Below are 20,547 nucleotides of genomic sequence, written 5' to 3'. Positions count from 1 at the left end.
AAAGATGTTCCACCCTCTTTTCTAACGGCTACCTTCTACCCGTCTAAATCACATATGTATCCATGGATGGTTAGGTAAGTCTTTTAATATATTTGTAAATCCTGAATAAAACAGGAAGCCACTGGGCTTCAGTAAGCTCTCGGGCCCCTGGTAGGATAGAGAATATTAATTTGTCCACAATCCGCGTCTATAGATGTCAGACTTGAAGAATCCTATGCAGCAAGACTACCTAGGTACTTATGTAGTGCTGACGTAGCCAGTGATACAGGATAAGAAAGATAAGCAGATAACCTTGGGCCGTGATCGACATGAGTCACCATGCGAGACCGGAGAGACTCTCTCCGGTCGGAGGCAAAGTCGGACCGAAAGGTTAGATGGTCCAGTGGAAACGTCATCGGTAAGCCTAGAGCCTGATAACTAACTTGTAGTTCCAAAGGTAAAATTTGCCATGCGGTGCAAGCATGGCCTGATTCGGGTGGGAGCCTCCATAGTCCGGATGTACATAAGTATCGTGTCGAGATTAAAATTATAGTATGCCAGGCCAGGGCCTATATGACTGTATGGAGATTCAATGTATATATATATCCCATTCTGGATCAACTAGCCTGTCGACTAGCAGATGTCTGGACAATCCGACCGCAGAACAACCTTTTTCGCCCCAAACGAATCACACGAAGGCGTCGAAAGGCATCGAACCGTGATTTCTAAGCAGTCAGCATGCCCCCGCACGCCCCACGCTGATTGGCTGTCGATCGTCCCAATCCGGCCTTCGGGCCAATGAAGGTGCTGGGCGCCCACCGCAAATCAATCACCTCCTCGTCTTTCTCTTTCTTCGACTCTTAACGTAACGAAGTGGTCTAGTCAGCCTCTGCTATCTCCTAGTAGCGGGTTCTCGGCGCCTCAGGCCCCTCTGCATCTTATCCACCCCTCCAATCGATTCCTGACTTCATTTTCCATCCTCCCCTTGCTCTCCAGATCTCCAGATTCCACCCGATCCCACCAGGAGATCCGCAAGCTCCATCGGGGGCGATTGGTCTCCTTTTCTTTTCGAACACCACTTCATTCTCTGTTGCGGGCGAGAGGCCCAGTCGACTGTCTCGACGCAATCAAGTCTATTCAACAACTTCCATCTGCTTCCGCTCTCAATACTCGATACGCCTCCAGCATTCTGCCCGCCACTCCTGATACCCCGCCCCTCCAATTCAACCATCCACCATGAGTGACTACGACCAACTCTACCAGCAGGGGCTCTACCTCTCCCCGAATCAGCAAGACCTTCTGCTAGCTGCCCTCTCCTCCAACCAGCCCGCTCATAAACAATCCAATCGTACCTCTCAGGTTAAGCCGGATCACAGCCCGGACCGTTCCTCTTCCAACGGCCATAGTGCCCCTCCGTCGGGCGGCTTGGACAGCTCTCAACTCAACAACTTTGGCTTTGGAGACGACGAGAGCCCCTTCCTCGACTTCGCCCCTGAAGTGGACTTCGAATTCCCCGGCTCGGCGGACCTTATTGGGGACCTTCCCGGTAGCGCCCAGGACTACGAACTGGGCGACAAGCGGAAGTCCATAGATGGTAAATCTGATGAGGATTTCGAGGAGTCAGGCAAGAAACGGCGAGAAAGTGAGGCGAAAAAGCCCGGCCGCAAGCCTCTTACGTCGGAACCCACCACGGTATGCACTTCCCACACTCGGGCTCATCCTGTTCCGGAGTATAAAATTTTCTGACGTCTCCCCCAGAAGCGCAAGGCGCAAAATCGCGCGGCTCAACGGGCATTCCGCGAACGAAAGGAGAAACATCTAAAGGATTTGGAGACCAAGGTCGATGAATTGCAGAAGTCCTCGGATATGACAAATCAAGAGAACGGTCTGCTGCGGGCCCAGGTTGAGCGGCTGCAGGTGGAACTGCGAGAGTACCGCAAACGTCTTTCATGGATGACTAGCGGCAGTGGCATTTCTGCTATGAGTGCTATCCCAAACACTCACTCGACACGGAGCGCCCGCGGCCTACAGAATAATGAGTTCCTCTTCGACTTCCCTAAGTTTGGTGATCTGCCTGGCACCCATCTCTTCAAGGGACAAGGAAACAAGAACGATCAGTCCAAATCTAGAGATGGCATGCCTCGGGCTCCGGGTGTTCTGGCTCGCGGCAACTCGAACAGCCCGGCTAACTCCAGTCCTCACAATGTGGGCTCGACCCAATCCAGCGGCAGCACACCGGCTGGGGCTGGCAATTCCCGGGCAAACACCGTGGGATCAACTGCCTCCGTCAAAACACCTTACAATAATCTTAAACCCTCTGCGACATCAGGCCATGACACATCCACGTCGGACTCTCCTTCGTCCTGCTCGGACTCACACCAGAGCCAGTTCCTCTCCTCGAATGGTACCTCACCCGAGCCCAGCTTGAATACTCCGCCAGATTCGAAACATAACGACTCTGGTCACGAGAATGGCTGCGATATCCATTGCTCCGCCGATGGCGAGGAATCATTCTGCGCGAAACTCGGCATGGCCTGCGGCAACATCAATAATCCAGTTCCAGCGGCCCGGGATGATAACCACAAGCCCAACAGTGTCTCGAATGAGCAATATGCCCATGCCTCTGAGGACATTGGATTTGACTGGCTCGCTCAGCAGAATGGCGGCCAGTTTGATCCAGTACTCTTTGGGGATTGGCGAGAACCGCAGGATGCCGTCTTGTCTCAGGACTTTGGTTCTTTCTTCAACGATGCGTTCCCTCTGCCTGATCTGGGCAGTCCGTCGCACAACATCACCGAAGCCAGCCAAAACCAGCAGCCACAGAAGAAGGACCTGCTGGCCGAGATCGATAGCAAGCAGGACGAGGAAGTTGTTCCTGGCGAGGACAAGGCACAGATGCTTTCGTGCACCAAGATTTGGTATGTCCTATCATATCTTCACAACCGATCCGGTTTTCATTTTACTAACTCGAGATCTTGCAGGGATCGTCTGCAATCTATGGAGAGATTCCGGAATGGCGAGATTGACGTGGACAACCTCTGCAGTGAGCTCCGGAACAAGGCTCGTTGCTCCGAGGGGGGTGTGGTTGTGAACCAAAGAGATGTCGACGACATCATGGGCCGCGCCAAGTAACAGATTGGCTCTGCCATAGGGCCCTCAACCTGAAGCGCGTCGTCTGCCCTCTAACTCACGACTTATGCAAACACCACTTACATCTATTGCAACTGTACCACGTCCACGTTATTTCTATCCATACCCATCCATCATTGATTGAACTATGAATTGAAAACCATACAGCGCCATGAATACGAACTTGGAAAAGGAAATATCAAACCCAATGGCTGGCGTTTTCGTACGCTTTTGATGGCCGCCTCCTTCTGGGAACATCATCTCTTTCCTTTCACTTTGACTATCACTTCTGATTTTTCCCTCCCTCTCCTTTCATTCATGCATGGACGCCATGCTCGTGTCCTTTAGTAGTTTTGTCCTTCAGTTTGATCTGTGTTTTGATTATTTCCAAAGCCTGGCGAATGGAGACACGGGGTTCCTCATGCAAGAGATCCATCAGGACGTCCCCATGCGGTGCTATAACGGTGCTCGCTGATATTGAATTGAAAGGGAATATTGGGATCGGGCGAACGGGCTAGTGCGATGGGAAGGCTTGCGCTCCTTAAGTCTCATGTAACTTGTACACAACGGATTACTCTTCCTTTCTAACTCTTTGGTAGTCTTGAAGTCATTGGTGTGTCCTCCATTCGAAATTATCCACATCCGGTGTTGATGGGAGGAAATCCAGCCCTACCAGAACAGGGGCCTGGTCGAGATCTAGAACCAAGTCGAGAAGCTGATGCACTTTGAATCAATGTAGGTAGGTACTTTGTCATCCAGCACCATGATATTCGCCGTCCCTCGAACCGTGTTGAAGAAATGGAATACTTATCCGAAATCCGGGCTCTCTTGTAGCTCTTGCACCGAGTCTTCGCACTCGACCACGGTTCAAGGTCCGAGTGATTCGGTGAGGTTGTCCAGGTAGAGTCTTGCTTGCATATTCTAGTTCTGCTAATACGTCATGCGGAGGATGAGACTTGAGATAGGCGTGTCGACTGGGACTCGATTGGGTGATGCTGACATTTTCGATTATCCTATCACCCCCGGATAACTGAAGAACACATCTCCAAGACCGAGGGAGTTGAGAGTTGACACCTGTAGCATAAAAAAAAAAAAACTGTGCTGGATACACCACTATCTCCATGTCACTCACCCCAGTAGGCAACTCTCACAGCACCTAGCAAATGTAGATACAAGATAAGTCTGCTGAAATTTGTGCTTTTAATCTTTCTACTATGCCATCAATGGAAAGTTGGACCAGACCTAACCATTGGGAGCTCGCCGGTGTCGTCGTTGACACGCAACAAGCTGGCTACATGTAGGTCTGTAAGCACCACAAGTCAAAGCTGCAAGGGTATCGATGTTGGCCTCTTCCCAGGGGAAAAGAACTAAAGTACAAAAAAAAATTTGAAAGAACAAGCGGGACAAAGGGGGGCACCGATAGTGATGATTTTTTTGCATTCATTCTTTTTTGCCTCTTCCGCACTCTCTGTGTCACACCAAACGCGCTCTCCACACTCTTGTCCGACCCATTCCCCAGATGAAGCCCATCTCAGCGCTGGCAAGTGTACTCCTTCCACCTAGATGCGCTTTCAATCTGGAGAGAACGTCTCCGATTGGGAACGAACACGAGAAGGCACCGTCTCGTTCAAATGGAAAGTGGTAAAACAGTCAAAGGGGAATTTGAAAATGTTTCACGAGAGATAAAAGAAAAGACACAAAAGAATTAGAATATGGCGCAGGGAAAAACGAGGCGTGGGCTCAACATGAGGGGGCATAGGAAAACGAGACAATCGACCGCCGTCGACTGTCGAGATGATAACGGGAAGGGAGAAGGAATGGCTCATCTCAGCAATTAAGCATCGCCGGCAGGCTTGTCGCCAGAAGGTGTCGAAGGGGCAGGCGAGTCAGCCGATCCAGCGCCTCCCTTATAGCCGCCACCACGGCCGCCACGACCGCCACGACCCCGGTCACCGCGACCACGGCCTCGGCCACTGAATCCACCTCGGCGAGCACCCTCGCTATCGCTGGCACTCTGGTAGCCACGCTGACCGGTGCTAGCTCCCCCACGGTTGCTGCCTTGCCAGGTTCCGGCATTGCCTTGTCCGCGACTGCGCTCCTCGAAGAACTTGAAATTGGGCTTGCGGGGTCCAGGACCAGAGGAGGGCTTCTTGTGTTCCATGGGCTGACGGTCCAGAGCAGCCTTGGCATCCTCCACAGTCGGGAAGGTCACAACGTGGTTGAACTTGCCATACTTCTCGATCTTCACAAGCTTAGCCTGGTCTTCTTCGGGAAGCAGGTCACGCACGGCCTGCTCATTGTCGACGTTCGACACAAAAAGTCCATTGCTCAGCTTCTTCTCACCGCGGGGGGCAGGGGACTCGCCAGCCTTCTCAGGCTGAGCGGAACCGTTGGTGTCAGCGGCAGCCTTCTCCTCACCGGCAGGCTGGGCCGAGGCCACAGCGGAAGGCTGCGGGCTCGCGGCCTTGGGAATGACAGGAACTGGCGACGCGCGAGCAGGTTGGCCCTTGGCCTGGCCCTGCTGACCGGGGCCAGGAGCACCGCGAGCAGGAGGAGCTTGGCCGAACTGAGGAGTAACAGCAGGAGCGCGAGCAGCACCAGTAGGGGCGGGCGAAGCAGTAGTAGCGGGCAGTCCACTAGCAACAGGCTGAGGACCACCTGCAGAGGGCTTGCCACTGCGGTGAGCAAAGTTGAATCCCTGGGCCCGCATCTCGGTCGCAATGCGTCCTCCTTCGATCTCCAGAACCAGGTATCCGAACGCTGCATCAGCCAGGTTGAAGTTCCACATGTTCTTGAAAGCGCTCTCATCCACCTGACCGGCGGCGTTTCCGGCAGCAACAGGGCCGCCGAACGGGTTGCCACCATTAGCAATGGAGGGCATCTTTTTCACAACCTCCAATGCATTGTCCAGCAAGGTCTTCTGAGCCTCGTTGGACGAGATGGCGGACTCCACCTCACCGCGCACAGTCTCCCAAACATCAGTGAAGGATGCCTTTGAGGCAGCAAGCTTGCCACGGTAGTGATCCAGCGAGGGGTTGACGGAGAACTCGTTGTAGGAAGAACCATAGCGGAAATGCAGACCGGCCGAGACAGAGAAGTCCGCCTTGAGGGTGACAGAAAGCTGATTCAGCATGCCTTCACGAGCCGGGGACGCATGGGTGACGAAAACGCGGGTCTCAGACGGGTCGTAAACTCGGTTGGCCGTGTCAATCAGTTCACCCATCTGCAGCAGGGTTGTCCACATGGTACCCTGGCCACCAGCAATGGTTGTCTTGCCCTCGCCATTATCAAACAGTTTGTGCATCACTACTGCACCACCCAGTCCAAGCAAACGCAGCTTCACACCGCCGATATCCAGCAGCCGCGAGTTGGCCTCATCGATAATGTGCAGCTTGTCAACCTTATACTCACCCGAGCGGAACTTTTCCAACACCCTGACATCTTCACAGGCACCCCACACTGTGTAAACTGGAACGTCGAGAGTAATGCGCTTGTCGAGGAGCATGGGCAGCTCGGAGAGGGGTAGCTGGTCGGGGGTGAAACGTTGCTTAATCGATTGCTGAGGGGGCACTTGTGCGATCGTCCGCTTCACGCTCTCTGGCAGAAGAGGGGAGTATTGAGCCACATGCTTCAAGGTCCTGCGCGTAAGCAACCAGGTTAGCTGGTTTTGTCCGATGATTCTCAGTGAACCAGTCTACACGACCGTGCAGCTCCTCATTAGGTAGTAAATGGGATATGTTTGAAGCTCAGTGTCATACTCACTTGTCAGCAATGCGCTCCAGCGAAGTATCATCGTAGAAGCCAAAGTCACCCGTGTGGATGATGTGGTCGGCGCGGGCTTGCTTCGCTAGTTCATTCAGAGACTTTAGGTTTCCTGCATCGCAAGTTCCAATTAGCCTCACCTCCACGTCAGAAAGCTCTGTGCCAATTCATACCTCGAACATCTGCAATGCACAGAATCCGGGTGGGCCCGTTCTGAATGATTCTGCCATTGTTGGGGAGAAGCGGCGTGGCTCCGGGAGCCGGAGCCACAGGCGTCGCACCGTTCGAGAGAGGATAGCCTTGCGCACCGAAGTTGTGGGGACGGGGCTAGATGGTAAATCCGCAGTGTTAGCGTGCACTTCCTTGGGGGATTATCAGGTTGGGATTCCTGGGGCTCTAAAGCTGGAGGTCTTGCGCCGCCGAGAGGAGAGATAGCTGGGGCAGGAGCCACTCACAGAAGCCATGGGTGAAAGAGAGAATGAAAGGATCGGAAGAGGCGTTGGACTGCGGTAGATGGGAGGGAGATAAAGAGGGGAATAGAGGGAGAGATGGTGGGTGTGGGAAATAGTCAAGCAAAAGAAGAATCACTTGCCATCGATGAAGCGCGGACCTGTCGTGACCTGCGATTAGGTAAGCACAGAAAAGGCACCTGAGCCAGTGTTTATGCCTCTAGAATCCACGAAACGGTCACGTTTACCAATGCTAAAGAGCCAGGCTCCTCTATCTATTTCCTACAGAGCATGGTCCTACTATCTGGAGAGTTATACAAAGTAACCTTGATAGCCGTTGTTTTTTTGCCACACAGCTAAACCTTTTATCCTATGGATGAGGGTTGATGCTGAATCACAGCTCACTGACATGACTCTCAGTAGGGCGGTATAGCCTGTCCTGTCTCCATTGTGCCCTCAGATAGAAACATGGCTTGCTGTTGCCTGAATTGAAGCTGGCCCCTTGGAGCCAATAGGGCAAAATGGCCACCAACCGCCGGTCATGCCCAACACAGGATTGGAGGGCCAGGCTTGTTTTGATGTGTCGACGCCGCCACAAAACTGATCAGATAACCGTCATTTGGGTATTCCGTTGGTCGTGAACGCCCACAGATCATCGACAATTTCGTTCCGTGTGCTCATCTCGAATATGACCGCTAGGCACATGTTCCCATCTGACTTGGCCCAGTCCTGTCAATTAGCCAAAGGCAGGCTGAACTCGCCTCGGACAGAAGAGAAAAGGGCATGGCTCATCTGGTGTGCAGCGCGCGGGGGGAAGGTCCCCAAGCCCAGCAGCAGGTCTGGAAATATGTTGTAGGGGGTCTTCCACGAGTCGGGCAACTCTGGGCATTCCAGCACGAAATGCTTTTGATTCTCATCTGCTCCTAAGCCTTGAGTAAGAACAGATCTGCATGTTCGTCGCTAATGCGCGAGTAGTAGTCATTTCCCGCTCAACACTCCAAATGCTTTGATACCCACAGCTGCTTGGTTGCCAGATTGGTCTTAAAGAGGGAGAGGACTCGCAACATCGTTTGGAGAAAGTTGATTCGAAATGTCGATGCTGTGTAAACCAGATAGTTTGCATACCTTCGGTCTCCGCGTACTGAGTCTCCGCGTACTGAGTAGTCCAATCCGGGTCCCCGGTAGCTTGGGCGTAGGCCAGTGCCAAAACAAGGAGGTTGCCGCACTCTTCAATCGGCACGGGCTCAACCAGCTGGTCATCATGGCCAATGGCATGCGGGTAAGGTGACTCGAGGTCGTGGATCATATAGGGAAGACGCCAGTGGCCAGCATCTAGGTATCTCATCACTGGCTCCTACAATAGCCGAATCCAATCCGGGTCCATGACCCAATAGATAGAAAAGCCGGCCTGATCACGTCGATGGTGTTGGCATTATCGTCATTGGGGTGCTTTTCGAATGCCAGCACATCGCCTGTACGGAGTGAGCGAGCGGGGATGGTCTGGTCGATGCCTCCGTATACCTGACGAGTGGATAGAGCAATGATGTCGGCGTACTTGGGACCCGCAACCGCAGTAAAGAAAGCGCCCAATGCCTAATCTAGAATCAACGATTCCCTGTAAGTATCCCCGTAATCGTCCAGAAGAATCGAAAGTGCCTCATGCGTAGTTGGATAATCTGCCCGATACAAGCTGTATACAGTTCGCCCAGGTAGTTGATCGTGGCTGTCCTCTCGTAGCGAAATCCTTCAAAGTCTCTCCGAATATGAAGATCATGGACGACAGCGACAAAACCGCGGTTAGAGCAGGAAGACTGTTGGCCTGCAAGATTGCCGTCTTTTGCAAAATGCGCTCGCAACACTTTGGGGTCCCCCGCAAGCGCCGAAACCGTGCTCACGTTTGATGGGCGAGCGGCGAGAATCAAGAGCCATTTCATTCTCCGCATATTGTGTGGAATTTCCCACCACGAGCGAGTGAATGGCGAGTCTATCGTGCTCTTCGAACCTACGCACCGAGTGGTCTTCTCGGCCCGTTCACCTCCCATCAATATCGGAATGGACCTGGATATCGTGACCGGAGGTGACAACGCCCAGCGGCGATACAAGTTGGCTTCTGGCCTGGAACAATGAGTGACAACAAGGTATACAGCGGGGAAGAAAGTACTTCGAGACCGATCACCCCTTGACGGTTGATGCGCCGATCACCCCGGCTGTCGTCATCGCCGTCGGGAAAGCCCCCACAACTACCATCACATCGCGACGGAAGGCGTCTAGACTCGAACGAGTATAGTGGAACTGAGTCTAGCCAACCCCAGACTGAAGAGGGAGTACATACACGTAACCTTGGAAGCCGCCTGGATCCCGCGCACTCGCTCTTTCCATAGGGTTTGCGTTCTCGCATTGGCGCTCGCCGGCTTTATTACTGAGGACTTTCGGTGCGCTTGACTATTATATTGCATTGGCTTTGAGAAAGGCCTTGGAGGCCGCGATGGCATTCCGAACTGATGGAGGCAATGTTTCGTGCATATCGTCATCAAAATCTCTTACAGTTGAGCCTTCTCAATTCGCCGTCCAATCTCATCGAAATGGATCTGGTTCCCAGTGACAAGGGCCTCCTGCAAGTAGGTTCCAATCTCCACAGCTTTGATAGCGTTGCTCAGCTTCATGGGAAGGGCGGTCTTGTCGAGGCAGGCGGCCGTGAACTCGTTGGCCTCCTGGACAAAGGCCGGGCCAAAGCGGCCCATGAAATTTGGTGGGACCTCTCGTGTAATGCCCCCGGGGTGGTAGTAGTTGACAAAGTTGCGCTGCGGCTGGGTGTTGACTGTTAGCTTGCCTTCGGTACCGATGATCTCAGTAGTATCTTCCTGGCCATGGGCCATCATGCGCGAGCAGTAGTAGTAGGCGATCTTGCCATTTTGGAACTCTACAATGCCCACTGCGTTGTCGTAGTCCTTGTACTTCTTCAGCTCGGGCTGAACGGCGGTGATTCCGTGGGCAGAAATGCTCTTGGGGAGGACGTCGTCGCCGAAGAACCAGAGAGTTAGGTCGATATCATGGACCGACATATCAACAAACACTCCTCCCGACCAGGCTGCGTATTCCACATAGAAGCCAGAGGGGTCGAACTTGTCGCAGGTCTGACTGCGAATGATAGAAGGCCGTCCGATCAGTCCCTGCTCCACCTTGCTGTATGCCTCACGATACGAGTCATCAAAGCGGCGGGAGAAACCACACATCACCTTCAGATGAGGCTTCTTCCTCGCGGCTTGGACCACTGCTTTGCACTGTTGACAAGTGAGCTAGATGCCAGAAATGGGGAGTTGTCCAGAAGTCGTACCACTTCGATATCGACCGACAATGGCTTTTCGCACAAGACATGCAAGTCGTGTTCGATGGCTTGGATGGCTTCTTCGGCGTGGACCGAGGTGGCCGTGCCAATGGCCACAGCCTGCAGACCGGGATGCTTGAGCATCTCATCATACTCATCGTATAGCGTGACGCCATGGGGCTCCAAATACGCCTTTCCCCAGGAGATCTCGTTTGGGTCGGGAGTGAACGCGGCAACCAGCTGGGCGCGGGGGGTTTTCTGGAGAAAGTTGATCGCGTGCAGCTTGCCGACCCGGCCCAGACCAGCCATGCCCACCCGAAGCTTCTGAATGGCCATATTAGAGGGCGTGGTAGGAAAAGATACCCACGAGGAATGAATTCTGTTTTTGTGGCCTGGGGAGACTTCTCAAGGGCTTTAAATAAATCACAGTGCAGCCGATTTGGCGGGATAGGAGCCACGCATCTTCGTCGCGGTTGGAAACGATGGTAACTATTCCCATCTCGAAGTCCTGCACAACGAGAAGATCAACCGGAAAGAATTGCTGGATTCGCCTAGCGTGGCAAGTCGAATTCCCCGCAAACTCGAAAATGCATGTAGATCCACACTGGTATCAACGATCAACTCTGCTTAAGCATGGCGGTGACCAGGTTTCCCGGTGAATTTTCCCGCGTTCTACACTCGCTTTCATCATCTCATCCGCTACTCTGATCGTGGGGCTGGACTTGATCCCCGCACATTCGTTTTCGCCTTCGCGTTGTGCTCCATTTCCCCTCCGAGTGCTCGAGAGTAATTCTCTCCGATTCCTTCAAGCCTCGGGAAAGACTGAATGTCGACTCGAATCAAGCGAAGGCGACTGGTAACGGGCTGGTAAGTCGAGACCGGCTCTGCAGAACCATTTCATACTGACTAGCTCATAGTCAGCGATGTCGCAGTAAGTCGCTGCGTGGAACAATGTCCGACAATGTCTAACTTGCATTTTGGGCAGCTCGTCATTTGAAATGTAGGTTTTCTGGCTTCGTGGTACATACTATGCCGGGAAAGGCATTGACCAGTGGCTGTCGCAGGCGATCTCCAGTCCAAGGCTTGCAAGCATTGTCGAAATGTTGGTGTGCAATGCGATAGAAACCCCGTTCGTTTCCGCGATGGCCTCTCACTGCCAAAGGAGCCCGAGGTTGCATTTCCCGATCAAGGCATTTGGCCTCGCTTGCACGATAAAGGTATTCTAATCGTCCGAGGTAGGTTCCAGGTTTATCCTCAGAACGAGTCTGATGAAGAGTAGGGATTCACTTCCATGACGAAACGCCGGAAATTGTGGGCTTGTACCTGGAGCCTTTGGAGGAACCGAGTTGTCCTATCAGATCAGATTCAACAGCGTTTCTAGCCGTTGAAGGCCAAAATGGCACACATCATTCCGACCAGGGCCATCCAAAACAATCCCCATTACCGACCAATCCCACCGTAGAAGACCTGTCGCTATTGAGTCTATCTGTCCACTCATCAAAGTCTTCTGGGCGGAGATGCCACTCCCACCCGTATCAACCATTCACGGAGAGGGAAGCTATTCTGATCCGAAACTTCGTTGAAAACATGGCCCTTTGGGTAAGGGAAACATTGCAGCAACGAATGCTAGCACAGCTAATGATCGAGGCCAAGGCTGACATTACTGATCCACAACGCCATTTTGAGTCAGAGGTCCCCATAAGAGCATTCAGCGAGCCTGTACTACGCTATGCCATTCTTGCATTCTCCGCGCGCCACTTGAATCGACAAGATACAGGCGATGCCACAGAAGCTTTGCAATACCATAATCGCTGTGTACAAATACTAATCCCCGCCCTTTCTGAGCCAGAAAAGCATATCACTGAGGATGTACTTGCCGCAGTGGCGATCCTGCGCCAACATGAAGAGATGGACGGTAGGTCTTGTGCTCATAAGTGACAAATTGGAGATGGATAACAACCCACACAATGTCAGGGGTGGATAACCAGTTCCATTTAACAGGCACAACATATATTCTCAACACTGTCTCAACCTTCGGTTCTTCCGGTGGCCTCGGCGAAGCTGCCGCTTGGCTGTGTTTGCGTCAGGATATCTACATCTCTTTAACAGCCCAGCGTTCTTTACGGACCAACTTGGAAAACTTCCATGGCTCAGATGTTTTCCACAGAGATAATGACTTTGCATGGTCCAGTCGAATGGTGTTTTTGCTGGCCAAGGCCCTACAAAGTACCTTCTCTGGATCGGCCGTTGAGGGAGCCGTCGTGGAAGAAGTTGAGGCGTGGTATACCTCCAAGCCATATACCTTTGAGCCGGTAAGAGTGATCCCGCGAGGGTCCGCACTAGATCGGCGGTTTCCAGCAATCTGGATGCTATTACCAGTTCATGGTACGTCTGATTCCTCTTGATAACATTCGATGGCTGCCAATTTCACACGTAGTGATTGGGTTACAATATTACCACCTTGCGAAGATCGTCCTGTCTCTCTCGGAATGCTCAACATCGTCAACTGCTTATGATAGTTTACAGCACTCTCGGAAAGTGGAGGTTTGTTTCAAGCTCTCAATAAGGAACATAACTTGTGACTGACTTGGTCGTTTAGAAAAATGTTCGCCATCATCTCCTGACTGTCCTTGGGCTGGCCCAATCCAATGTTCGGGCCGAGAATGCTCTTTTCACTGCACGGCATAGTCTGGTAGCCTGTAAGTTCGAGTTTGTTTGCTATATGTGCTTGCATTGAAGTGATTGCTCACATCTATACCAAGGGGGATGGGTGCTGCGGCATCGCAGTGACCAACAAGCAGCAGAATCTCTTCTCCATGACATGCATGCCAGGACAGGGTGGAATATGGATACATTGATCCAGTCACTACGCTGTCAATGGCTTGAGGATGAGGGTGTCTAACGAGGGTGGCTTTACTTTTGATGCTTTGCTACACATCAAGACCGCAATTTCTGAGCTTCAAATGATGTAAGGTAGAGATGGCACTATCAGCCAGTCTTGTCATTTCCAGGCCTCCGCCTATTGCATGTTCAGTAGTATTTTACAGGTCTGGGTAGTTTTAATTGCGGAAAAGTCTCAGTCCGCCTTCCTCCCGGTCGTCATCAGTCTCCTCATCGCTACCGCTGTCATCTTCCTCACCCAGAAGCCCGCTGGCTGTCTTGCCCAGCAATGAGGCAAAAAACTCATCTCGAGCCCGGGCTGACCATCCGCCACGATCCTCGGGAGCCATAAAGTTCTGAAGTTTTTCGTGGACGTTGAATCGCATCTTGCGGCCTTTGGAAGCACGGGTGTCGACGTCTCGCTTTTCTTTGTCGTTGCGCATGCCGGTGATTGGATGAATGGGTAAGCGAGATGGCAGTCGGTGAAGCTGATCCAGACCACCTACGATAGCGTCCGTCGAGGACATGCGTTGTTCGACAAGGTCACGAAGTAGAGACTGGTAGAAGACGGTATCGTCGTAGACAGGCTCGTTCGCCTCGGCCGAAGATGAGTCTTGTGATGAAGCAATGTGACGAGCACGCTTAGACGAGCGATCGCCAAGCTCTGTTGCAACATGGGCATCGAGAAGGGCGGTTATCGTCTGTTGACCAGAGGCAGAGCCTAGAAGCTTGCCGCGGGCGTTGGGAAGAGAAGTTGCAGTGCCTCTGACCTTCGAAGACCACTTATCGAGAATAGCACGGCGGTGAACGAGAGAGTCGGATTCTAGCTCAGACATGCGCTCCCAGAGAGAAGCAGAAGTGGTCGCAGGAGTAGCAGGAGAAGTTCTTTTGCGTTTCTTGCTTTCGTCTTTGACGTGGGCATCAGCGAGGGCGGTGCGTAATTCCTCCAAGGTAGACCAAAGAGTCAAGGCTGCTGACTCTGCAGATTTGATCGCTTCCGCATCTGCAGCTTCGTCTTCCTCAACAGAGCCCGCCACGTCCTTCTCACCAGTCGCCACTACAGCCGAGACCTCGTTCATCGCGCTCAAGCCCTTCTGGAGTTTAATTCGCGTGTTCAAAAGCGCATCAAAGGTGGTACGTTGCTCCTTGACAGCTTTTCCTTTAGTGGCATCTGCCTTCGCTGCTTGAGAAATTGTGGCTGTGATTGTCTTCTGATCAGAAGCCATCAACTTTCGCAGTTCCTCACGATCGTCCGAACCAGCTCCTGAATTGCGCCCTGCATCAGAATGGCCGATACCGTTGATTTTTTGGTGCGGGGGCCTCCGGACACCGGCCGAACCGTCGTCGAGCTCATCTGCGGAGCTTTCATCTGGTACCTCTTCCTCACTATCGCCACTTTCGCTCTCAGCGTGATCAGTGCCTTCGTCTGGTTCATCGTCGAAAGGCTCCTCCCCGAGTTCTTCCCCGAGATCTTCCCCATCAATTTCTGAGCCCGAGTCCGAGTCCAAAGATGCTTCGAGGTCTTCCTGGCTAGACTCCGACTCCGAACTCTGATCACCACTAGTACGGGTAGCAAATGGGTCATCGTCACTCTCTGCATCTAGAGCATCTCTGCTGACACGAGTACCAGCATATTGTTTCCCGAGTGCGATGGGGTCCTGCTTCCGGAGTTTGCCCTTTCTATTCCGCGTGGTTAGAACCATCATGAAATACTTGGAAAGTAAGAGAAAACCGCATACCCTACAGCCTGATAATGCTCTCTGCCGGCGCTAGAATCTGACGGCTTGGCAGCCTCACCGTCGCTAGAATGATCATCGCGCTCAATGTCCTCGGGATCAAAGTCTGGTAGGAGATCAGTCGTCAGTCTACATGGACAGAAAAAGGTGGGTGGGATCACATCATACCCTTGGGAGTAGGATCCTCAAGATCAGCTAGCTGGTCAGCCAGCGACCGCGTCTTGCCCGGAGCCATAGTACCGTGTGTGCTAGATTGAGAAAGCAAAGTTGCCCGCGACTTTTTTTTTTTTTTTTCCGGATAACGGAAGAACTGTCCTGGATTGGCTTAGCGTCCCTGCACCAAGAGGCGGTGAGAGTGGGTGAGCAAGGCGGTCTGCGCGGCTCCCGGCAGAATTGACCCATTTCATCTTGCGCATCGCATCTTTTGTTGACTCTCATTGATCTCGCGATTTGCTATTGCTGCAGAGTACGCCCTCGCTAACATGATTTTATCACCAGCATGTCATATGTCACTATGCAGGATGCGACTTTTCTCCACTTTTCGAGCTCTCCAGCATGACAATCCTCTTGTGAGTTAACTCCATCTAAAAATGCATTTACCCATCTGGCTATCTCTACACGTCTCGTCTTTCACAGTCGGAATGGCTGTATCCCCTCCTACTGTTCCAGAAATGACTTGGTACCATGTGGCATCATCTAAAAGTACATCAGGGTCTCCCTCGCTCTGGCACCCCGCCAGCTTTCCCTCGTCGACGTGGACTACCGGAGAAGCGTAAGATCCGAGATGTCAAGAAAGTGGTGGCTGTTTCATCCGCCAAGGGAGGTGTGGGCAAGTCAACAGTTGCGGGTGGGTTAATGGCTTTTTTTCATTCCCTCTGTCCTAGCATATTACCTGATTTCAATACATCATACCCCGTGTTGCAAACTTGAAATATGCAACTGTGCAACCAGTGCTAAAATCTATCATTCCATCGTCAGTAAACCTCGCTCTTTCCTTTGCTCGTCAAGGTATTCGCACGGGCATTCTCGACACCGATATATTTGGCCCTTCCATTCCGACGCTGCTCAACCTTTCTGGCGAACCACGTCTTGATGACAGTGAGAACTTCACCTTCTCTCTTCAAATGGGATAAATAGAAGGTTACGCTGACACGAACCTTGATCCAACCAGACAATTGCCTTCTCCCACTCACAAATTACGGCCTTAAGTCAATGTCAATGGGCTACCTCCTACCACAAACACAATCAGACAGTGCTACCGGCGAAGTGCCTATGGACACAACGCCGATCTCTTGGCGCGGGCTCATGGTGACCAAGGCAATGCACCAATTGTTGCACTCGGTATCTTGGGGACCACTGGATGTGCTCGTTCTTGATCTTCCACCCGGCACAGGCGACGTTCAACTCACTATCAATCAAGAAGTCATTATTGACGGTGCCGTAATCGTCACCACTCCGCAAGATATCGCACTTCGTGATGCAGTGCGTGGATTTGGTATGTTTCAACGTATGGATGTTCCTGTCCTCGGCATGGTTCGTAACATGGCCTACTTCGCCTGTCCCAATTGCGGTCATCAAACCCGTATCTTCTCCCACGGCGATGGCTCTCATTTGCATGGTGAAGACCGTGGTGTCATGGCGGAGTGCAAGCGGCTGGGAGTTGATTTTCTCGGTGATATTCCCCTCGATGCCCGGGTCTGCGAAGATGCTGATCGCGGCATGCCAACCGTTGTGGCAGAAGAGACCGCAGAGAGGAGTGCTCGGCGCCAGGCCTTCCTCGATGTCGCCGAACAAGTCGCACGGAAAATTGGCCTGGACTGGAAGTAAATGGTCAATTTCATCAACTGTGATACCTATAGCACTATTATGATCCAGCTTGTACACTACATTTAGTGAGGACGCATGAAATGATATCTCCATGCAATCCCTTGAGGCCCAGAATGTACTAACCGATATCTACTGAGCCCGGTGCCTTCATCTACAATACGACACCCTGTGAGCAGAGGTACTGTAGCAGCACCAAGAATCAAAAATTTCTGCGAAGGCCGCGAAATATTACAAGAATTATATTCCATCCCTTTAGCCAGGCTCAAGCTTCTTCCCATACATCCATTCCGTCGAATAAGAAGGAGGACCAATCTACGGGCCAGTCGTCGTCATTGTATTCGATAGTGGATTGCTGGTGGTTTGCCCGACTCTCCGCTGACTGCAGCAAATTTAACATCGAACAGAATTGAGAGGGGAAATGGAATAAAGACAGCATATACTGTCTTTCTTCATCCGAGATCGGTGCAGGCAGTGAGTTCCACATTGTGTCAACCTGAGCAGTGATCTCGGTTCCACTGACGTGGCCTGTAGCATTTAATCGATTCAGCACCATGGCGGCCGCGGTATGTTTCTCACACATTTTCTCAAGAATCTGGTGGCTGATTTTGATTTCCTCGTCCAGCTCGGGATTCAACAGCTCACTGTCACTGAATGACCGTGAAATTGCCGCAACCAGAATGACCCATGCATGCATAGAGTTTAGATATACGGCGTCTTCATGGCACGCAATCTCCTCATATAAACGAGCAATGCAGGATGAAGCAGTCATGGAGACATATTTGAACAACAAGGAACTGTGATGACGGCCAAGGAAGCATATTAGAATGATAGTCACGAGGTAGAATATATGTGCCTCGTTGACATGATGGTTGTAAGGGCGTCTGGATGTCTTATCTCGATCATATAATTGCAGTTCAGGGGGCAGTTGCTCTCTCCACCGCGTTAGTCGCCCCATGCATGAATTGACCTGATACGGCTGGGCATTGTCCATCTGACCGAGTTCAAGGATTTCTCGAAGTATTCTGCATAATGTAGTCATCTCACAAAATACCCGCGCTCCAGTGTCAGGGTTGTCGAAATCAGCTAATGATGGCAATGCGATGCGAGATTGGATCAGGGGAAACATCCCAGGCAGACCTGAACAAGCCATTTGCATGGTATCATTGACGAACAGATACCACCAGATTCTTCGCAGTCTTCCCGGGTGTTCGGATCGAGCATAGGTTTCCTCGTAGTGCAATTGCATCTGCAGACCAAATCTTATTCCCATTCCGGCCCATTGCCACGGATTGTCCAGAAGGACTGCCTCAGGAGCATACGGCAGCCATGAACTCAGGATACAAACTGCACTTAAGATGTTCAGTGGGTCTGGATCGTGATGCAGAAACACCAATGTCTTCAGCCTTCCAAAAATGGCCGATGGAGACCATTCAGGGGGGCCTGGCGATTGACGCAACGTACTCCCCGCTAGACACAGGCTTTGCTTGAGTAACAGTGAGCTCTCAGCTCCGAATTGTCCCCGATCTATGACCGGAACGAATGGGAACAGCTCGCGAAAGTAAACATCAGCCAGTGCCTGCGTGTGGGCGCGGGATGGAAGCAATGAAGCCTGACTGATCTCCAAGACCAGGTCGCTTCCATTGATGAGATTTGGGCCATGCCCAGTCACGTTGTTCAGATTTGAACCCCTGTGGGAATGGTGCCCTAGTATTTCAAAAGGAGAGGGTGTCTCGTGTTGGTGATGCGTGCGAATAGCTGGGCGCGGTGACGAGGCAGGTCTAGAAGGTGTCGCCAGCGACGCGCCCAGTGATGTACGAAGCTTTTTCTGCTTTCGAGGCCCAACATGTACTCTACTATCGTGAGTCACATTTCGCCTTCTTCAATGGATTCTGCCTGGACTCACTCGCACTCGTGGCCCTCACTCTGGCAACGGGTACACACCCCGCCCGGCCGATTCTCGAGGTCGCAACGAACCTGTCAAGCTTAGCTTACGCTAGATCTCCGAAACGAAGCACCCAGCCTCACCTTGCGACGATGGCAGCGAACACACACGGCACGCGCCCGGCGTTGATATGAATCGTGTGCCCTCGGCATTCTGGCGGCAAAGATGTGGAAAGGAAACGTTGCGCCCGATATCCTAGAATCCTATTCGCTGATGAGCTCCTGGATGGAAGCTGGGATTGCCGAGAGCCGTTCATGGTTCCACCTCGGATTCGGCTCGTTATATCTCCGGTCTTCCAGGGCTAATGAGCTGCACCAGCCGAGAGAACTGAAGCGCAAAACAACGGTCGCCAAGAGCGAGTATTAGAAGTTGAGCCATTTGATTGGCAGCATCAACCTCATTTCTAACAACTTGGAAAGTATTTCGCTTGTTTCTTTGTGCAGGATATTTCTCCATAAATGGCAAAGTTTATGGCTACACTAAACCGCCCCATTCGTGGACGGTGCGAATACAGCAATCCCCCGTCTATAAAAGGAAATTTAGGCCATTACGAGCCAATTACAGCTTGTTTGCTATAGGTCAGGGGAGAAAATTTAGCAAAGTCAAGGCGAATCAGAACGCTAGGCTAGCGTAAAAGCGGCTAGTTTGCGGCTGTAAAAGGAAATATGGGCCACTCCGAGCTACTTGTAGCTTATTTGCTGTGGTTCACGGTGGAGAATTTAGCACGAAGCCTGGCCAGTCTGCGACCAGGATTTCGTGTTAGTTTGCGTTTTCGAGTCTGTGTCCTCGTCCGTAGGATTTTTTCGTTTGGATGGAGACAGCTGCCAAGTACTCCTAGGGGTTACCCGTTGTTACACCAGGTACAAGCACCACCTGGGTGTCGGGCCCGCGGCCAGTCTTCTTAGAGGAATATCATGTTTGGCACTCACTGTGCCGCTGCTTCTGATGAAGTTTGGTGGAGATGTCTAGTCTCGCGTTTGTTCTCAGAGTCTTGATTTCCATCCCAGTGATGCAAGTAGCATGACAGGGAGTGGGATTTGGTGAAGGTATCATTTCGTAGTTGCCTATCTAGATATTGTCGCCTGTGCGTTTTGTCGTCGATTATCGTATTGCTCGGGGACTGTTCCAAAACATCGTGGTAAGGCTCTACAAAGAGTCGCCACAGTCCTGACTACCTAGAGAGCTCTCCCGACTTGGTACGACCGAAATATGATCAGAGTAATAATGGAGTTTTCTTTTTTTTTTTTTTTTTTTTTGCTTCCATCGAAATCATATTTCAGCCATGAAGCTGAGGGGGACAGTTGGAATCCGCGATAGGTGTTTCAACATGCTCCCCTTTCAGGCACCCTGAAACGTCGTCCCCAAGGCCTGAATTCCAGAATGTGCTTGACTGAGCTGAGATCGGTTGCACATTCCACCGTCAAAGAAGGTGACGACGGGGAAAGACCCAGGAGTCCACGCACGGCGTGGTGCCAGTTGGTTTGGAAATCAAGGTGTCAATGGGTGATCCTGTGTAAC

The 20,547-nt window shown here is 51.9% G+C and overlaps 8 protein-coding genes across 8 annotated transcripts; 3 read left to right on the top strand and 5 right to left on the bottom strand.

The window, feature by feature from the left end:
• Positions 1 to 1,215: 1,215 nt before the first annotated feature.
• On the top strand, positions 1,216 to 3,111 carry yap1 (putative bZIP transcription factor AP-1/Yap1; the record flags this gene model as incomplete). Its single annotated transcript, XM_056948067.1, has 3 exons — positions 1,216 to 1,671; positions 1,738 to 2,897; positions 2,961 to 3,111. 3 exons carry the CDS (start codon positions 1,216 to 1,218, stop codon positions 3,109 to 3,111), a joined length of 1,767 nt encoding a protein of 588 aa, XP_056795292.1.
• Positions 3,112 to 4,942: 1,831 nt separating this feature from the next.
• On the bottom strand, positions 4,943 to 7,334 carry N7459_008898 (uncharacterized protein; the record flags this gene model as incomplete). Its single annotated transcript, XM_056948066.1, has 4 exons — positions 4,943 to 6,746; positions 6,871 to 6,982; positions 7,044 to 7,197; positions 7,326 to 7,334. 4 exons carry the CDS (start codon positions 7,332 to 7,334, stop codon positions 4,943 to 4,945), a joined length of 2,079 nt encoding a protein of 692 aa, XP_056795291.1.
• A 717-nt stretch (positions 7,335 to 8,051) lies between these two features.
• On the bottom strand, positions 8,052 to 8,664 carry N7459_008897 (putative glutaminase; the record flags this gene model as incomplete). Its single annotated transcript, XM_056948065.1, has 2 exons — positions 8,052 to 8,242; positions 8,445 to 8,664. 2 exons carry the CDS (start codon positions 8,662 to 8,664, stop codon positions 8,052 to 8,054), a joined length of 411 nt encoding a protein of 136 aa, XP_056795290.1.
• A 1,195-nt stretch (positions 8,665 to 9,859) lies between these two features.
• N7459_008896 (putative NAD binding Rossmann fold oxidoreductase) lies at positions 9,860 to 10,980 on the bottom strand (the record flags this gene model as incomplete). Its single annotated transcript, XM_056948064.1, has 2 exons — positions 9,860 to 10,600; positions 10,654 to 10,980. The coding sequence occupies 2 exons, from the start codon at positions 10,978 to 10,980 to the stop codon at positions 9,860 to 9,862; spliced, it is 1,068 nt and encodes a 355-aa protein (XP_056795289.1).
• A 718-nt stretch (positions 10,981 to 11,698) lies between these two features.
• Positions 11,699 to 13,546, top strand: N7459_008895 (uncharacterized protein; the record flags this gene model as incomplete). The annotated part of the gene is made up of 6 exons (XM_056948063.1): positions 11,699 to 11,879; positions 11,924 to 12,559; positions 12,619 to 13,029; positions 13,082 to 13,188; positions 13,244 to 13,343; positions 13,407 to 13,546. Coding segments are annotated over 6 exons (1,575 nt in total), but the record flags the coding sequence as incomplete, so codon positions are not given.
• A 157-nt stretch (positions 13,547 to 13,703) lies between these two features.
• On the bottom strand, positions 13,704 to 15,495 carry N7459_008894 (AATF family protein; the record flags this gene model as incomplete). Its single annotated transcript, XM_056948062.1, has 3 exons — positions 13,704 to 15,204; positions 15,264 to 15,366; positions 15,429 to 15,495. 3 exons carry the CDS (start codon positions 15,493 to 15,495, stop codon positions 13,704 to 13,706), a joined length of 1,671 nt encoding a protein of 556 aa, XP_056795287.1.
• A 286-nt stretch (positions 15,496 to 15,781) lies between these two features.
• On the top strand, positions 15,782 to 17,087 carry N7459_008893 (Mrp/NBP35 family ATP-binding protein; the record flags this gene model as incomplete). The annotated part of the gene is made up of 4 exons (XM_056948061.1): positions 15,782 to 15,829; positions 15,972 to 16,107; positions 16,212 to 16,358; positions 16,432 to 17,087. The coding sequence occupies 4 exons, from the start codon at positions 15,782 to 15,784 to the stop codon at positions 17,085 to 17,087; spliced, it is 987 nt and encodes a 328-aa protein (XP_056795286.1).
• A 262-nt stretch (positions 17,088 to 17,349) lies between these two features.
• N7459_008892 (Zn(II)2Cys6 transcription factor) lies at positions 17,350 to 19,181 on the bottom strand (the record flags this gene model as incomplete). The annotated part of the gene is made up of 3 exons (XM_056948060.1): positions 17,350 to 18,937; positions 18,991 to 19,061; positions 19,113 to 19,181. The coding sequence occupies 3 exons, from the start codon at positions 19,179 to 19,181 to the stop codon at positions 17,350 to 17,352; spliced, it is 1,728 nt and encodes a 575-aa protein (XP_056795285.1).
• Between the last annotated feature and the right edge of the window lie 1,366 nt (positions 19,182 to 20,547).

The sequence above is a fragment of the Penicillium hispanicum genome, assembly GCF_028827665.1.
Source record: "Penicillium hispanicum strain IBT 35686 chromosome Unknown utg000008l_segment0_segment0, whole genome shotgun sequence".
NCBI lineage: Eukaryota > Fungi > Ascomycota > Eurotiomycetes > Eurotiales > Aspergillaceae > Penicillium > Penicillium hispanicum.
Note: the sequence above shows the minus strand (reverse complement) of the source record. Positions and strands in the feature narration are given on the sequence as shown.